The sequence below is a fragment of the Pogoniulus pusillus genome, chromosome 7 (genome assembly GCF_015220805.1).
Source record: "Pogoniulus pusillus isolate bPogPus1 chromosome 7, bPogPus1.pri, whole genome shotgun sequence".
In the NCBI taxonomy this organism is placed as follows: Eukaryota; Metazoa; Chordata; class Aves; order Piciformes; family Lybiidae; genus Pogoniulus; species Pogoniulus pusillus.
This window is the reverse complement of record NC_087270.1, coordinates 36,591,916-36,608,869: the sequence shown is the minus strand read 5'-3', so window position 1 is coordinate 36,608,869 and position 16,954 is coordinate 36,591,916. Positions and strand designations below refer to the sequence as shown.

The window sequence follows — 16,954 nt, the reverse complement described above, 5'->3', positions numbered from 1 at the left end:
GGCACGCCGTGGCCGGCAGCACGCCGTGGCCGGGAGCACGCGTGGCGTCACGGCGGCGCCTGCGGCGGGACGTGCGCGGCCGAGGCGCTCCCGAGCCCCGCCCCGGAAGTGGCGCGCGGCGCAAGGGGACGTGTCGGCGGCGGCGGGACCGGCAGCGCGTGAGGCCCGGGGGCACGGGGCTGGGCCCGGGGGCTGCGCGGGGCGGGCGGCACTCGGCGGGAGGCCCTGGCCCGGGTCGGGGCTACTGAGGGGTCTGGCCCGACGGTGGGGTCCTGGTTGTGGGTACCGGGGCCCGAACCCCAATGGGGGATAGTAGAGAGTCGTGACCGGGGAGCCGCGGGTGAGAAGGGGCTCGGGAGTGTCCTGTCTCGGGGCCGGGTGGTAGAGCGGAGGTCCCTGCAGTCCCACCCTGGATCAGGGGTGACGGTGCTTTTATTTTTGGGGGGGTGGGGCGCCGAGAGACAAGCAGATAGGCGAAGAGTAGCGGGGCGTAAGCGGTACCGGGAGGGTCTTGTCCCGGCGGCGCAGAGTGGGAAGGAGCTCGGGAGGATCCCAAGCAGGGACAGGGGAGTATCGTCCGGGTTCGGGACGGAGGGTGCTAGTCCTAACCCTTTTGGGGTCCTGCCCCGCGTGGGAGTTGCCGGGGAAGTACAGTCCCAGGTGGGAACGGGGCTCGGGGCTGGCCCCAAGAGAGATGTCCCACTCCAATGTGCAGATCCCAGCCAGGCTTGGGTCGGTGGTAGCGGGGGGCTGTGAGCACATCTCCCGGCAGGATGATCACTGACGTGCAGCTCGCCATCTTCGCCAACATGCTGGGCGTGTCACTCTTCCTCCTCGTTGTCCTCTACCACTATGTGGCCGTCAACAACCCCAAGAAGCAGGAGTGAGGTGACATGCGGTGAGGCACCAGCACCCACAACCAGTACCTACCCCAGCTCTGTGCCAGCACCACCACTCACCCCTCTCCCCTCAACAGGGCTCGGCTGCACCACACCATGACACGGTGGCCATGGAGGAGCAGGGGCCGTCCAAATACAGCCTGGAGCCCTGCAGTGTCAGTGTGGTGTTGCAGTGAGGCAGGACGCTGAGGTTCTTCCAAAGCAACTTTAACAGAAACACAACGATACCAGATAAAACCATGTGATGTAAAAATCTCTGGCGCCCACCACTGAGTCCCTTCGCTGGTGCCACGGGGAGGAGCAGGCACATCCGGGGCCAGGAGCCTGGCAGCGCTGGGACGCTGTCGCTGTGGCCAGCCATGGTCAGCCATGTGAGCCAGCACCGGGGGTGGCTGCGTCTCTCTGTAGGGACAGCACTGGACTGTGCCAGGAGCAGGCTTTGCTGCTGCTTTGGCTTGGGGGGGCTTGGACCTGCCCCATGCACTGATGTGGCCCATGGTGCCACCTGGTGAGTGCCAGTGGCTGTAGTCAGGCCTCAGCGCAGAAGGAGAGGAGCTGCCGGTAGGAGCTGAGTGAAGCAGGGCCTGGGGCTTGGCCTGGTGGGTGCTGCAATAGGGGACAAGAAGGCAGTGAGGGGCTGCAGACATAGGAACCAAGACAGAGGGGCTGCAGCCCCCTCTCCCCAGTGCCAGTGGCCCTGCCCAAGCAGATAGAGCAAAGCTGCAGTCCCTCTGCAGCCCCCCAACACCACGGCCATACCTGGGGGTGCAGCCCTTTGCCCTGACACAGGAACAGTCTCTCGGTGCTCTGCACCCCTCTGGGGGGCTCCTGGCACAGCCCTGTGGGAACAGAGACTGGTGTCAGCAGTGAGGCTGGCCCCTGCCCTGTACCAGGTCCTGCTAGAGTGAGTAGTACAGCAGCCCCAGTGCCAGGGCTGTGCTGTGCCATACCTGGTGGTGGCTGCAAGGTTTGGTGCTCGCCCTGGCTCTGATCCCCAGCCTGGAAAAGGGCTGTGGTGCTGTCAAAGGTGCTTGCCCCCTTCCTCCGCACAGGGATCCTGCTGGGGCGCATGGGGTGCCCCCCAAGGCTGTGGAGAACCCACATGATGCTCCTGAGGAGGCTGTCAGCAGTGGAGGGGTCCCTCTGCAGACTCCTCTGCATCAAGGGCTTTGTGTGGAGCTCTAACTACCCAGGTGTGGGCATGGCCTCGAGGCTGCCTGAAGGGTGACCCCTTGCCATGGCCGATACCAGCACCTACCTGGGCTGTTCAGAGGCTCTCCTGGCATCCAGCCTCCTCGGGAGTACCTGCAGAGAGGGGAGAGGAGGGTCAGTGCCTGGCAGGGGTGTCTGACCCTGGCCTTGTAGCAGCTCCCTACAACTGCTGTGGGTCCTACAGAGCAAGAAGCCTATGTGGGGGTTCTCAGACACACAGATGAGTCTCTGAGCTCCACAAGTGGAGAGTCTCCACTCTACAGACAAGGGGTCTCTGAGCCCCACACTCGGGTGGATCTGGGGACTGATACTTCCTGGTACTTCCCACCACAGCTGGGGTACTGTGTCCCCCTGGCATTCCCCAGCTCCACAACCCCCAGGCCTGGCTGGTAGAGCCATGGCATAGCCCTCACCCAGGACTCAGGAAGCCCTGGAATGGAGACACAGGACCATGCCAGACTCCAAGACCCCACCAGTGGTACCTGCAGTGGTGCTGCACTGTGGGCAGCTGCTGTCCCTTCTGCACCACACTGGGCCTCCTGTGGTTGGTGGCTGCTGCCAGTGCTGGGTGCTGCCCAGGTGCCTGCTGGCAGAGTCCCTGTGTGACAAATGAGATAGAACTCAGACTGTGCCAGAGATGTGCTAGGGTTGGTGAGCCATGGCAGGGGTGCTGGCTGCCTGTTCTAGCTGTACAGAACCATGGTGGTATTAATCCCCAAGGACAGGCCAAGTGCTGTGGTGATGGGAAGTACTGGAGCCAGTGCCCTCACCAAGATGTGCTGTGGCTGGACTGTGGCTCAAGACAGCAGACACAGCGACATCCACACCCAGTGTGTGAAGATGTCCTGGGTATGGCTGGGGGGAGGCTGCCCCAGAGCGATACTGTGACAGTGTCTCTTGGGAATGGACAACATGGGAAATACCTGAGCAGGCCACGGAACCCCCAGCAAATGGCACCCTGCAAGCGAGAGCTGACGGGAGCCAGATGCCAGCAATGCCTGTGCTGGGGCAGCTTTGTGGTGTGCAGAAGCACTTCTCTCTGAGTCGTGGCTTTACAGGCAACAGCAGCTGGTACCAGTGAGGGACAAGCATTAACCTGGGAACACTGCACAACTTGGTGACAAACTCCAGCCAGCAAAGGCCATCAGAAGCTGGGACGGTCACCAAGGATCGCATGCTCAGAGACCTGCCTTTCCCTTCCCTGGCCCCTTCAGGCACTGCTGCTCCTCAGACATGGAAGCTGAAGAGAAAACCTGGCCCAGCCACTAGACTGCTTGGGCACACTCTGTGCCAGAGGGCTGTAGGTGGAGCCTGCCAGGAAAGGGTGTGAGGCTCCGAGGAAGCAGCTGGGACAGGGATGCATCTCTTGACACTTGTCAGGGCTCCAGCAGCAGGACATCCTGTGTGACCAGGCCATTGGCCAGGGACAGCTGTCCTGCATGGTGACAGCAGCAAGAGAGCAGCTTCCTTGGCCCTCAGGGCATGGCCAGTGAGGACAAGCAGGAAGGGGAGGGATGGGACATGACTGGGAGACAGTGTCTTCATCTTGTGCCCTCTCACCACTGCCTCATCATGCAAGTGCTGATGGCAGGAGCTGAGCATTCCTGGTTCCTTCCCAGCTATCAGGGGAAGGAAGAGTCCATGCCAGCACCCCAGAACCATGCCAGGGCAGTAGACAGAACGGCAGTGTTTTGGAGCTTGCAAGGCAAAGCTGAATGGTCAAAGCATTCCCAGCCTGTTTCCCTGCACAGACAGAGCAGTGCCAGTGCTGCCAGGGTCTTGCACTCGGAAAACAGTGACGCTGCTGGCAGTAAGACTGGGCATGCAGAAGGCCAATCTGCCAGGTGATGCCAGGGCAGGGAAGGAAGAGACATATTCTAGTGACAGGAGCTAGGCATGTCCCACCAGGCACTCAGCTCCAGAGGCAGTGGACATCACCCAGCAGGCAGCAAGCAAAGAGCATGAGGTAGGGCAGCAGAATGTTGATCTGTCATATCGAGACAAGCTCTTCCCCTCCAGCCCTACACAGTCTGTTTCTGCTCCTGTGCCAAACTGTCATTGAAGCCCTGGCAGCCAGGGCTGGGGCCAGGGGTTTGTCCCACTGGCTTAGGGCAGGCCATGCACACACGGCAGAAGGAACAGGCGTTAACGACGTGGCCATAAGAACAGAAACATTTTATTTCTTCCCCACCACAATCTTATGGTAGAGGAGAAACAGCCACTACACAGTGCTGGAGAGCAAACACAGAGGACTAAGCAAGGCGAGAAACAGGTGGAGCACAAGAAACCAGTTGACAGTCAAGAACACTGAGACGTCTCCCAAGAGCAGTAGCACAACACCACGATGGCTTCAGACTTGCACCCAGAGTCACACCTGCAGCCCCTCCGCCCCGATGGCAGCCCCTCACCCACACACCTCCCATCACTGGGCATTTGCACACCTCAGAGCACAGTGCTCACTCAGGCCCAGAGCCCCACGGCAGACTGGGGCTCTCAGGCCAGCCCTATTCCCTTACCTGGGGGCTTGCAGGAACAGCCCAGAGTAGAATGCGGCACTGGGGTTTCCCAACCATCAGCAGCACCAAACCCCCAAGGGGCCAGCTCTGCAGCAGCATTGAGCCCTTGCCCCTTGGCAGCTCGGTACCCCCTGGCCAGCACTCACTGCCTGTTCCAAGCCTCCCAGTGACTAAAGCCCTGCCAGAGCCATGGCCTTCGATCGAACAAGTGCTGCTCAGCAGGCGTCTGGAAAGGGAAAAGGCACTTTGGTGTATCCCACAAGCCTCAGGAATGCTTTGGGAGTGGCTGAGGCCAAAGGAAATCGAGTGGAAGTTTTCCGTGCTGGCTTATCCAGAAGCCCTTTGGTCACTGCCCCAAGCCTCTGTCCCGAGCCTCTCGGTTCCTGGCAGAAGCTGGGTGGCAGAAGCCACAAGTCGATGTTTGTTCTTTCCCAGAGTGTGGGGCTGAGCACAGAGGGCATCCAGCACCCTTTGGAGAGAACAGGGCAGCAGCTCACATACACTTCTTGCACACAAACCCAGGTTTATGACATCAAAACACACACTATGCTGGCAAGGAGCTCTCCTCAGGGCTGCGGCCTAGCACAGCAGCTCGACAGATGCTGGATCAGGCACACAAGCAGCCCCTGGCCTAGCTTACCTCTGCCCACAGATGAGGCTCTGGTGCTGCTATGCTGAGCACTCTGGTCTGTGGCGGACTGAGCCGAGGGGCTGCTGCAGCCAAAGGTGAAGCTGGGAGAGGCCTTGAGCTGCGGTGAGTCCTGCTGGCTGCTACCACTCCCGCTGGTGCCATTGCTGAAGCTTCTGGCGCGGGACAGGGCGTTATCAGAGGCAGAGATGGGGATCCCACTGGAAGGGGCAAGAAATGGGACGTTCAGCTCAGCTCTGTGGGGAGATGTCCTTTCTGTGCTCCCCACAGCTGGTCAGACACCCAGACTTGTCCCCAGTAACAGAGCAGAGACATTGTGGGGAGCTGTCTCTCCTCCCACAGAACAAGCAATAGGACAAAAGGAAACAAGCTTCAAGTTGTGCCAGGGGAGGTTTAGGTTGGACAACCCCCAAAAGTGTTGTCAAATGCTGAAACAGACTGCCCAGGGCAGTGATGGAGTCTCCATCCCTGGAGGAGTTTAAAAGCTGTGTAGGTGTTGTGCTAAGGGACATGGTTTAGTGGTGACTTGGCAGTGCTGGGTTAATGACTGGACTTGATCCTAAAGGTCTCTTCCAACCAAAAAGATTCTATGAGTCTGTGACATGGGACTGTCACCAGTAGCAGCAAACCCCAGTCCACAGTGCTGCATATCACTGTCCCAGCAGCCTTAAAGCAGCAGTGTGACTACTGAGCTCCTACTCCTCATCTCTAGTCCCAAACCCATTCCCATCCAGCATCAGATCAGACTGGGAAGAGGTGAAGCAGAGGAAAGGCTAGCCATGTCTTCAGGCAGATCACCTTTTATAGATTAAATATAAGGAAGAAATTATTTATGCTGAGGGTGGTGAGCCACTGGCACAGGCTGACCAGAGACATGGTAGATGGTACCTGGAAACATTCCAGATCAGGCTGGACAGGGTTCTGGGCAACCTGATCTCACTGAAGATGCACCTACTCACTGCAGACGTGTTGCACTAGATGATCTTTAAAAGGTCCTTTCCTACCTAAATCATTCCATGGTTCCTCCCAGGTGAACCCCCAATAGCCTCACCCCGCAAAGCTGCGTCCCGATGCCACGGGGCTGGGAGACAGCCACACCTGCAGCACACAAAGCAAACCCTGCAGGGCCCAGCAGGGTGAAAGAGCAAGCGAACAACCCTCGGCATCGTTAGCTGCAGGGTAACTCACTTGGAGTTCATTTATCATCTCTAACTGGCGTTATCCTGCAGCTCTTGAGCGCTCAACCCGGCAGGCCCTTACGTGGAGCTTCGCGGGGGGGTCCTGGCACCTCCTCTGCGCCGCGGGCCCCCGCCTGCACCCTTCATGCTGCGCACATGACGCAGCATCCAGGCACGCAGGTTGCTGAGGCAGTTGTGCTCCGAGAGGACGATGCGGGGCCAGGGATTGCACTCGGCCATGTCCAGGGCCGCCACGGCCAGGGCTCGCCCAACCTGCCGGGGCAAACGGCGATCAGTGAGACCGGCCTCGAGGCAGAACAGCAGCTCGCAGGAGCTTGAGGCACAGAAACAGACAGGTGCTCCCCAGAGTTCATTTCACCCCCAGCACAGGCTTCAGTGAGCTCCCTGGCAGGAGGACTGATCTCATGGGATCCTACACAGGGCCAGGCACTCATGGACACAGGGGCCAACAGAGAAGCAGGTAAGCCCCATCCTCAGTGGAGAGAGACCATGGACTCTTGGGCTGCCTCCAAGGCCAAGTGCAGAAACCTCCAGCTTAGCCAGTGGGCAAAGCACTTTGGGGATGGGGTTAGTGGTGGGGGGATTCACAGTCCAGTATGGGCTGGGATGTATGGCCAGGTTACAGCACTGACACCAAGAGCACCCTTCTTCTCACACAGCTCTCCAAACCCACTCCATGGACTCCCACAGGAACATATGGATGCAGAAGAGAACATAAAAGTGCCTCCCCACAAAGGGCTGCACACTGCTGCTTGGGACCCCTTACCTGCTCGAAAAGCTCCACGGTGTATTTGGAGGGGAAGGTGGGCTGGGGTGGGGGACTGGCTCGCCCATTGTCATGGCAGGCCACAGGGATGCTGTTCACTGAGCGCCCTGTGTTGTAGTTGCACTCCAACGTGTAGCTGTGAAGCACACAGAATCCCCACATTACCTCACGGATCAGATGCCCTTTGGAAGACAAAGTTGGGGTCACCCCAACTGTGTGCGTGCCCCAGCAGGGGAGGCTCTGGGGAGTCTGGGGGGAAGGCATGGCTCCTGCCATCAAGCTGCAGCTCTGCTGTGACCTGTGTCACATGCACTGCACATTGTCATCTGCTGAAAAAAGAATAAAAAAGGGGACACAGAAAGAAACAATGAGTGGAAGCCAGCAGCCTGCCAAGGACACAGGCACAGCACTGCTGAGGCTCAACAAGGCCAAATGCAAGGTCTTGCACCTGGGTGAGAGCAATCCCAGTATCGATCCAGCCTGGAAGATGGAAGGATGGAGAGCAGCCCTGTGGAGAAGGACTTGGGGATGCTGGTTGGTGAAAAGCTGGACTGGAGCTGGCAGTGTGTGCAGAGCACAGAAGCCAACTGTCTCCTGGGCTGCATCCAAAGCAGCGCGGACAGCAGATAGGGAGAGGGGATTCTGCCCCTCTGCTCTGCTGAGACCCCACCTGCAGTGCTGGGTCCAGCTCTGGGATCCACAGTACAGGACAGACATGGGCCTGTTGGAGCAGGTCAAGGAGGCCACAGAAATGATGTGAGGGCTGGAACCTCTGCTGTGAGGACAGGCTGAGACAGTTGGGATTGTCCAGCCTGGAGAAGGCTCCAGGGAGACCTTCTTGTGCCTTTTAGTACTTAAAGAGGTCCAAAAGAAAGATAGGGACAGACTTCTTAGCAGGGCCTGTTGTCACAGGACAAAGGGTGCTGGTTTTAAACTATAGGAGGGGAGATTCAGACTAGATGGAAGGAAGATTTTTTTTTTTATGTTGGGGGTGGTTGGACAGAGAGGTGGTAGATGCCCCATCCCTGGAAACCTTCTAGGCCAGGTTGGATAGGGCTCTAAGAAACCTGCTCTAGTTGATGCCCCTGCTCACTGCTGGGGGTCAGACCAGATGAGCTTGAGAGGTGATTTCCCATTGGAATGGGCTGCCCAGGGAGGTGGTGGAGGCACCGTCCCTGGGGGTCTTCAAGAAAAGACTTGATGAGGCACTTAGTGCCATGGTCTAGTTGATTGGCTAGGGCTGGGTGATAGGTTGGACTGGATGATCTTGGAGGTCTCTTCCAACCTGGTTGATTCTATGATTCTATGATGCTAATCCAAATGATTCTGTGATTCTATGACCCAAAGAGCTGGGCTTCAAAGGAGATGCCAAAGGACTGGCTGTGGTGTTACTGGAGAGCCAGACTGGCTGCTTCCAGACATACAGATGTGGTGCTGAGGGACAGAGTTTTGTGGTGACCTGGTAGTGCTGTGTTAATGACTGGACTAAATGATCTTAAAGGTCTCTTCCAACTGAAACAATTCCATTATTCTATCTCACAGAATCACAGATGGCTGAGACTGGAATCTTGCATAGCAATCTCATGTGGGCAGTCTGGGGAATCTGAGTCCATTACAGCTGAAAAGGTTTTAACTACAGCTCAAAACAGACAAACAGCTGTGAAAGAGGAAAACATGTTCTGGAAAGAGAAGAATTCCTCCTGGAAAACCTTGCACAAGTAGCTCTAAAACACTGAGGACAGGAAGCTGGAGCAGCTGCAGGATGGATGTGAACAACAGGAGGTACTAGAGGGAGAGGAGTCAGGCCTGTGGCTCAGGAAGGTGGCAGCGCCTAGCAAGGCCAGCTCCTGGCCTCTGCCTGCGGCACCCTTCTCAGCCAGTTCCAGCCCTCCCTCAGAGCCACACAGGACACTGCTGCCCCCCCAAAATGGTTTCCATAACACCCTGCACATGGCAAGATGGTGGAGAGCTGGGCCAGACACATTGGCACAGCCACACGATGAGTGACTGAGCCTTGCCTACCTGTGGATGATGCCCAGGGCCTTGTAGACAGCCACTCGCCCGCTGCCCTCCTTGGACTGCCCGTCCCGCTTGTCCCGTGCATACATGTTCTTCTCTGAGAAGTTGCAGCCCATGAAGTCGAAGTGAGGGGAGTTCAAGGAGATGAGTTTGGGGAACAGCATGTTCTCCACCTGCGACACACAGAGAGAAATATGGGTGCTATTGTGAGGAGCCGAGGGCTCTCTGACTTGCTCCAGCATCACCAGTGCCAAGCTCTGGGACATTCAGGGGTGTAGGCTGACAAGGAGTTAACTGGAGAGAGTCCAGCGGAGGCTCTGAAGATGTTGAGGGGATTGGAGCATCTCTATGATAAGGAAAGGTTGAGACCCGAGACTGTTTAGCCTGGAGAATAGCAGGCTAAGAGGTGTTCTTCTCAATGCTGACTGATATCTAAAGGGCAGGAGGCAAGAGACTGAGGCCACATTCTTTTCAGTGCTGCCCAGTAGCAGGAAAATGGGCAACAGGCACGAACTGGAACCCAAGAGGTTCCATCTGAAAGGGAAGAGAAAATTCTTTCCTGTGAGGGTGCTGGAGCACTGTATCAGTCTGCCCGGAGAGGTTGTGGAGCCTCCTCTGGAGAGATTCCAAACCCACCTGGACAGAGATCTGGGCAACCTGCTCTGAACGAACCTGCTCAGACTGGATGACCCCCAGAGGTCTCTTCACCGTACTGGGATTCACATCATTTCCTACTCGCTCTCACCTGGTCGTTTTCGTTGCTGAAGCTGTTGCCGTACATGAAGCAGCCGCGCTTGGAGGCGTGCCCATGCAGATCCACGTAGTAGGCCAGCCCACTGTCCTGGGGCAGGATGGTTTCAGGAAGAGGTGCTGGCAGAGGCCTCCTAGCCTCCTCCTCACAGTGCTCTGTGGTGTGGCTTGATGAGAGGATCCAACCGGCCCGGCCCGTGCTGCCTGGCGCTCCTGAGCGATGGGCTTCCTGAGAAGGGCTGAAGTAGCTGCTGGCACGCCAGGAGCTGGGCAAGTTCCGGAGGTTATTTGCTTTCTCCAGCTCCAAGAGCACAGGCTCTGGGAACAGGCCGCTGCTGCGGACGGAATGGTTGGAAGATTTTGTTCTCAGTAAGCTGCTGCTGAGCGGGGAGACAAAGGTCCTCCAGTCAGGAGAGCCTGGCAGGACGCGACTGTGGACGTGGTGGTAGAGGACGAGAGCTTTGGCCCCGAACACTGCAGGGTGCAGCTCAGCGTCGGGGTTCAGGTACTGGCGGTTCAAGTTTACCCCACGGGAGTCAGTTCTGCAGAGAGAGTGGAAGAGACATGAGTCCTTCGGAGAGCACTGGCTACTCTGGAAGGCCTTCACCTCTCCTTGTAACAGCTACAGCTTTGAGTACCCTCCTAGGCACAAGCGGCCAAAACATCTTCTGGTAGGCAAAGACTCTTCCCCAACACAACTGAGAAACTTTCTCCTGCCCTTAGTGAGACAGAGCCCAAGTGGTTGGTTGGAGCAGACCCAGGGAAGGCCACAAACATAACCCAAGGGCCGGAACCACTCTGCTATGAGGACAGACAGAAAGAGGTAAAGTTGTTTAGCCTGGATAAGAGACCTGTGGCCTTTCAGTACTCCGAGGGCTGATAAGAAAGCTGAGGATGGATTTTTTAGCAGGGCCTGCTGCAAGAGGACAAGGGGGGATGGTTTTAAATTAAAAGAGGGGAGATTCAGAATAGAGAGAAGAAGAAAACTGTTTACAGAGTCGGCGATGTGATACTGGTCCAGGCTATCCAGAGAGGATATAGATGCCCCATCCCTGGGACGGTTCCAGATCAAATAGGACAGAGGTTTGAACAACCTGATCTAGTTGAAGATGTCCCTGTTCACTGCATGAGAATTGGACTAAGTAATCTTTAAAGATCCCTTTCAATCCAATCCATTCTATGATTCAGTGACTCTATGGTCTCTGTCTTACACCCCAGGGACAGCAAGGAGAGGACAGGTCAGCATTTGAGCACCTCAGGGGCACAAGGAAGCATTGTTCACCCAAGCTAGAAAGCCCTAATCCAGGAGATGACCCACACAGGCAACCACAGTCCCAGGATCTGCCACAGATCAGAAGGTAGCAGGGAGAGGATGCTGCATCCACCAGCCTCAACTCTTTCTCCAGACCCAGGATCTCAAGACGGTTCTTCCCAGCCACCATGAAACACAGGTCAGGCTCCAAACCAAGAGAGCCCAGCCCAGCCTAGACCTCACTGGACCCAGTGCTCTCTCACCGATAGTGGCCTCGCACCACCCCGTCAGGGTTCAGCATAGGAATGAGCTTGAAGACGAACATGCGCCGCAGCATCTGGGCACGGGGGTCCTCCTCCCGCAGGATGAAGTCCAGGAATCCATTGAAGACAAAGCTGGAGGGTGTTTCTCCTGGGTGCACTCTGCTGCTCAGGAAGAATACCTCGGGACAAAGAGACAGGGAAAATGGGACAGTTCTGCCTGGCTCTGAGATGTGCTGATGGCTTCACTGAGAGGTCAGATACTCCCTGGGGTTCCCTCCTGCTCTGCAGCCAGGACCCCAGCACCCATCAAGTAGCCGAGGTCTCTACAGGGAGCAGATAACCAGGTACCATGTGTGGAAATACAACATTTCCAGTGGTTTTTTTTGCCTGGCTCTTCTCCCAGATCCTGCTTGGACCAAAGCTGGTTATCCCTGCATAAGACCAAGGGGACAGGAGCTCTGCAGCTGCTGCCAGGAGAAACCAGAGCAACAGAGCCAGGGGAAGAGGCCAGAGTGATTCCACAGAGCACAGAATGAGCCTGACTGCAACATAAAGCATCTCCTGGAGAGCTCTTCTACCGGTGGGAACTTCCAGCAGAAGATGCAGCCCTTCAGCTACCCATCCCAGCTCTGCACAGCTGCAGAGGTGACAAGACACTAATTTGTGCCCTAAGAAATGCATGTATGGTGCTGCCAGAAGGGATTTCATGGTGGGGAGGTGATGCGCTCCTGCCTTGGTGCCCACAGCACAATCTTCATTGAGTTCAACACTCCAGCCTTCCATGATAATAGCTGAAAGGTGCTCAGCGGAAAAGGACCTAGGGGTGTTGGTCAACAGCAAGTTGAAAATGAGTCAGTGTGTGCCCAGGTGACCAAGGCCAGCACCATTCTGGCTTGAATCAGCAATAGCGTGACCAGCAGGACCAGGGCAGGGATTGTTCCCCATGTACACTGGCACACCTTGAGGTGAACCTACATCTTGAACTCTGTGTTCAGTTTTGGGCTCCTCACTCCAAAAAGGACATGGAGGTGCTAGAGAGTGTCTGAAGAAGGTGAGGAGAGACCTTCTCCATCTCTATAGGTGGTCAAGGCTGAGGGCCATGGTTTAGAGGTGACCTGACAGCGCTGGGTCGACTTGATGATCTTGCAGGTCTCTTCTAACCAAAACAATTCTGTCACTCTATGCCATGAAACCTTTCAAGTCAGAGACTTGAGGCTAGGGTACAGAGACCATCATGCAGTCTGCTGGCTGTGCCTGCTGCTCTCAGCAGAGCCACTTACCCTCTTCCCCATGAAGCGCCGTGGCCGAGGAGTGCTGGTGTCCGGGAAGAGCTTGTCCAGGCGGGGTTCCCGCTTCTCCAGCATGCCATGGCAGGAGGTGATGGTCAGCAGGTCAACTCGCAGCTTGTCCAATGAGTGGCAGAGCAGCTCCCGGTGGTAATAGACAGAGTCAAGGGGGCTGCAAGGTGAGGAGGGATCTTCAGCTGGCAATGCACAGGTCAGAGTCTCCCCATCAGGGAATAAAGCAGCTTAGTTGGGGCTGAGTGTGCTGCCGGGCTTGGCACTGATGGACAAGGCACCCAAGCCTCATTCTGGGTAGCTGGAGGTGCCTTGAAGGACCAAAGGTGGCTCCCAGGTGGGCAGACAACACTCTCTGCATCTGCAGCCCTGAGCTTGGCCACCAAACACTCATTCAAGAGGAGCAACAAGTTGGGGACAGGGTCACTCGCCTGGGCACCAGTTGGGTGCTGCTGCAGGAGCAGCCTCCAGCCTTCAACTGGAGGGTTAGATGGTGCACAGAGCTGCGAGTTGCCCTGCATGACCACCTCTGCAGTGTGAAGGTCCCTAACTCACCCTGCCAATGGCTCTGGCAGCTCCTGCTGCACCAATGGGGCCAAGGCCTCATTACCAAAGAGTTTAGCCAGGACTATCCAAGCCTTGCCATGATGCCAGTGGCTGGCAGCCACTCACAGTAGGCAAGTTTGACCCACAGATTATGGTATCTCCTTAAGACCCTTGCCAACTGACTGTTAGCTTTGGAAATTCTCATTACTCTCTGTCACAAACCCCTTCAATAAATTGCTGATCACTCCTCATCTGAGGAAAGGTACCTGTGATCCCAAGCCTTGGGGCAAGGAACATCTCTGGGGCTGCAGGACAGACTTATCTGCAGATGCCCAAGAATGACTTTGTCCCCTCAGCCAGGCATTAAGTTCTTCTGATTGTAGATAAGCTCTTGAGAGCTGAGGAGCTTCCCAGTACGACCTACAGAGAGCCTGGCACTGGGGCTACTTGGAGCAGCAAGATCAGCAGCTGCAGAGAACAGGAGCAGCAGAAGACAGGTGCCTGAGCCTTCATGCAGCCAGGAGGCGGAAAGCAACCAAGGTTCTGGCCTCTGAGAATCACCTCTCCTTAAACTGAGGGCTGCAGCAGCAGCCCCTCCTCAGCATCTTCCTGCCCTTGAGATTGCCAGGGAGATTCAGCCTACAGCAACAAAGGACGATCTGGAAACCCCTTGAAAGCAAATGCTGAGGAGGAGGAGGAGCTGCTGCAGCGCTGGGGCATCAAGCAGCTACTGCAGGGGGGAGTAGGAGACACAGGGAACCCTCTCTGACTTTCAGCCTACTGCAGATAACACTGCACTTCCACTAGCAATGCAAAGCCAAGCAGGGAGGGCTAGGAATGAGGAGCACCGGGGGTCGCACCTGCTGGGAGACATGTGCCGACACTCCTGGAAGCGGCCATCCAGCTGCGCCAGCATCTCCTGGCACTCGGAGTAGGAGAATGGGTAACAGAAGGCAAAGTAGGTAGTGGCACCATGGTGCTCCAGGAAGCGGTGCACGAAGGACAGTACAAACTGCGTCTCCACCATCTGGGAGAGACACGGAGCAGAGGCTGAGCGCAGGCATAGTTCCACAAAGCAGCCGCCGCGGCCACACAGAGCCATCCCCTGAGCACAGGACAGGCAGCCATGGCCACCACAGCACCCCCCGATTCTCCTCTGGCTCCCTCAGGCATTGGGCAGTGCCTGCAGCCCTTCTCTGACTGCAGAGGAATCAAAGCTGCACTCCCAGCAGATCCCAGCCCACTTGACTCAGATCCCCAAAACGCCAGGCTGCTTACTGCTAAGTCCTGGGTCCCTGTACCCTGCAGCACTGGTGTCCCTGGACTAACACCAAAGCCTCGCTGTGTGGCCAGAAAGCTCTCCAGCAAAGCCAGGGGGTTCCTTCTGGTTCCTCAGGCCCACACAACAGAGCTCTCTGGAAAACCCAGGAGGGTTCTTTTTCAGTCTCTGCACTACCACTAGCAGTCAGAAGCTAAACTACTCAATCTGGGCACGCTTCACAAAGTTCATGAGAGCTGCAGAGCTCAGCTCTCCATTGTGCCTCCCTCTGGTGCTGGCACAGACCAAATCAAGCATTGTCCTCTCCCGTGTCAGGAGAGATGCCCCTCTTCCATGGGGCAGAAATAGGGATCACTGCCTCCCCAGGGAGCAAGGACAACCTTGAGCAGCTACAAGTGACCCTCCTCAGGCAGCTCCTACCAGGCTAAAGACAGAAAAACCCAGAACCAGCAAACTTTGTTGATGTCCAAACAGCTTAACAGGGCTGCGAGAGCAAAGCTGCCTCTGTGACTGTTCCTGCCACCTTCAGTTCCTGGGTCCTTCATCTCCTGCTCCCCTCATAGGGCACCAACACTCTTGACAGCAGCTTTTCACAAAAGGGTCATTTACCACCGTTTTGACAACTGGCTAATGGAGAAGGAAGCCTCAGGCACGTTTCAGGGGCAGGTCTGCGGTTTCCCCTATCACAGAACTGGGAAATCACCCAGAGAGAGCCAACACTCGTCCAGAGCTGGCCAGCAGAGAAGAGATGCTGGGTCCTCCTCGCTCAAGGAGCCCAGGAAGAGGCTTTGTCACTGACCTCCCCCAACCTCTCCACTAGGGCTGGAGGTCACCCTGGTGCAGTGAGCGAGGGGTTCCTGTGTCCCCAGAGCTGCCCCCCACCCAGAAGAAGCCCTAAGGCCCGGGCCCGTACCTCGAAGCTGGGTCGCTCACGAATGCGCTCCCAGCGGGGCCGCACGGGCAGGGTGCGCACGAAGGGGGACATGCCCTGAGAGTACAACCGGCTCTGCTTATTCATGTTCAGGATGTGCAGCTTGATCAGCTTCCCCGGAGCCCCTCCCCGCACGCTGAAGTAAAACCAGGACCTAAGGAGGGACAGCAGCGCCAAGTCAGCCCCCGGGCCCACCAGCCTCTCCTCGGACCCTCCAACCTCACCACTCACCCAGCCTCATCAAACCCCACTCCGCAAGAAGCCTGTCAGATCCAGGCGGACACACGAACCTCGTAAGCCCCCTCCTCCCTGGGCATCCCCAGTCGGGTGGGCACAGGGATCACAAGCTCTCCACTTCCCAGGGTATCTCAGACCCTGCTAGCGCCTCCTCTCCTCCAGAGTCCTTCAGCCTTGCCAGCCGCTCCTTCCCCAGTGCTCTGTACGCTGCCAGCCACCCTTCCACCAGCTCCCTTCCCTGGAGGCTGCCCGCCCAGGGACGACCCCAGCTAACCCTCTTCCCCAGGGGACCCCCGCACCCTGCCAGATCCCTTCCCAGGGGAATCCTAGCTGCCTCCTTCAGGGGATCCTCCCCGCCGCCACCCTGCTCCTCAGGCCCCCACCGTGCCGTTACCTGTTGCCATTCTCATACTCCGTGTGGGCACAGTCGGGCCGCGTCCAGACGTTAAACTCGTAGTCGGCGGCGGGCAGCGCGGAGGCCCGGCCCGCGGGGCCTCCTCCAGTCCCGGTCGAGTCTACCTGCTCTACACGTGCTAGGTTGCCCGAGTCGAAGCGGGAGCTGAAAAGCAGCCCCCCACACCGGATCTCCATGGCTGCCGGGCCGCCGCGGCCCGCTCATCGCTCCGCCGGGCCCGGCCCGGCCCGGCTCGGCCCGCCGCGCCCCCGGGCAACAGCAACGCGCGCTCCCATTGGCCCGCGGCTCCCAGCAACGCGCCCACCCGTTGGGCGGCGCCGCGGCCGCGGGGGTCTGCTCACGCCTCCCACGGCCGAGCTCGGCGCCTGGGCCGCGCTCCCTCCCTTCGCTGCCCCCCAGCCACGGGCGAGAGCGGGGACACACACGAGTGCGTGGGTGTGCACACATCCACAGGTATGTACGCACCTGTGTGCACACAGGCAGGCAGCTACGGACACTGACACAGCACCAGTGCGTGGGTGTGCACACATCCACAGGTATGTACGCACCTGTGTGCACACAGGCAGGCAGCTATGGACACTGACACAGCACCAGTGCGTGGGTGTGCACACATCCACAGGTATGTACGCACCTGTGTGCACACAGGCAGGCAGCTACGGACACTGACACAGCACCAGTGCGTGGGTGTGCACACATCCACAGGTATGTACGCACCTGTGTGCA

The 16,954-nt window shown here is 57.6% G+C and overlaps 2 protein-coding genes across 6 annotated transcripts; one reads left to right on the top strand and one right to left on the bottom strand.

Annotated features, from left to right (window-relative positions):
- The first annotated feature begins 68 nt into the window (after nucleotides 1-68).
- On the top strand, nucleotides 69-1,152 carry OST4 (oligosaccharyltransferase complex subunit 4, non-catalytic). 2 transcript variants are annotated; one of them, XM_064146497.1, is made up of 3 exons: nucleotides 69-158; nucleotides 716-898; nucleotides 977-1,152. In XM_064146497.1, the coding sequence occupies exon 2, from the start codon at nucleotides 774-776 to the stop codon at nucleotides 885-887; it is 114 nt and encodes a 37-aa protein (XP_064002567.1). In that variant the 5' UTR covers nucleotides 69-158; nucleotides 716-773; the 3' UTR covers nucleotides 888-898; nucleotides 977-1,152. The 2 variants fall into 2 exon arrangements, with proteins under 2 accessions (XP_064002567.1, XP_064002568.1); XM_064146498.1 differs by having other exon boundaries at nucleotides 82-158; nucleotides 773-898.
- On the bottom strand, nucleotides 1,091-16,457 carry AGBL5 (AGBL carboxypeptidase 5). Of its 4 annotated transcripts, XM_064146494.1 has the most exons (15): nucleotides 16,211-16,457; nucleotides 15,562-15,733; nucleotides 14,230-14,396; nucleotides 12,806-12,983; nucleotides 11,526-11,704; nucleotides 10,006-10,552; nucleotides 9,264-9,433; nucleotides 7,242-7,377; nucleotides 6,537-6,727; nucleotides 5,268-5,476; nucleotides 2,594-2,709; nucleotides 2,158-2,204; nucleotides 1,850-1,986; nucleotides 1,659-1,738; nucleotides 1,091-1,505 (listed from the first exon to the last, which is right to left on the bottom strand). In XM_064146494.1, the coding sequence occupies exons 1-15, from the start codon at nucleotides 16,405-16,407 to the stop codon at nucleotides 1,428-1,430; spliced, it is 2,604 nt and encodes an 867-aa protein (XP_064002564.1). In that variant the 5' UTR covers nucleotides 16,408-16,457; the 3' UTR covers nucleotides 1,091-1,427. The 4 variants fall into 4 exon arrangements, 3 of the variants coding, with proteins under 3 accessions (XP_064002564.1, XP_064002566.1, XP_064002565.1); XM_064146496.1 differs by lacking the exons at nucleotides 14,230-14,396; nucleotides 15,562-15,733; XM_064146495.1 differs by lacking the exons at nucleotides 1,091-1,505; nucleotides 1,659-1,738; nucleotides 1,850-1,986; nucleotides 2,158-2,204; nucleotides 2,594-2,709 and adding an exon at nucleotides 4,269-5,096.
- Between the last annotated feature and the right edge of the window lie 497 nt (nucleotides 16,458-16,954).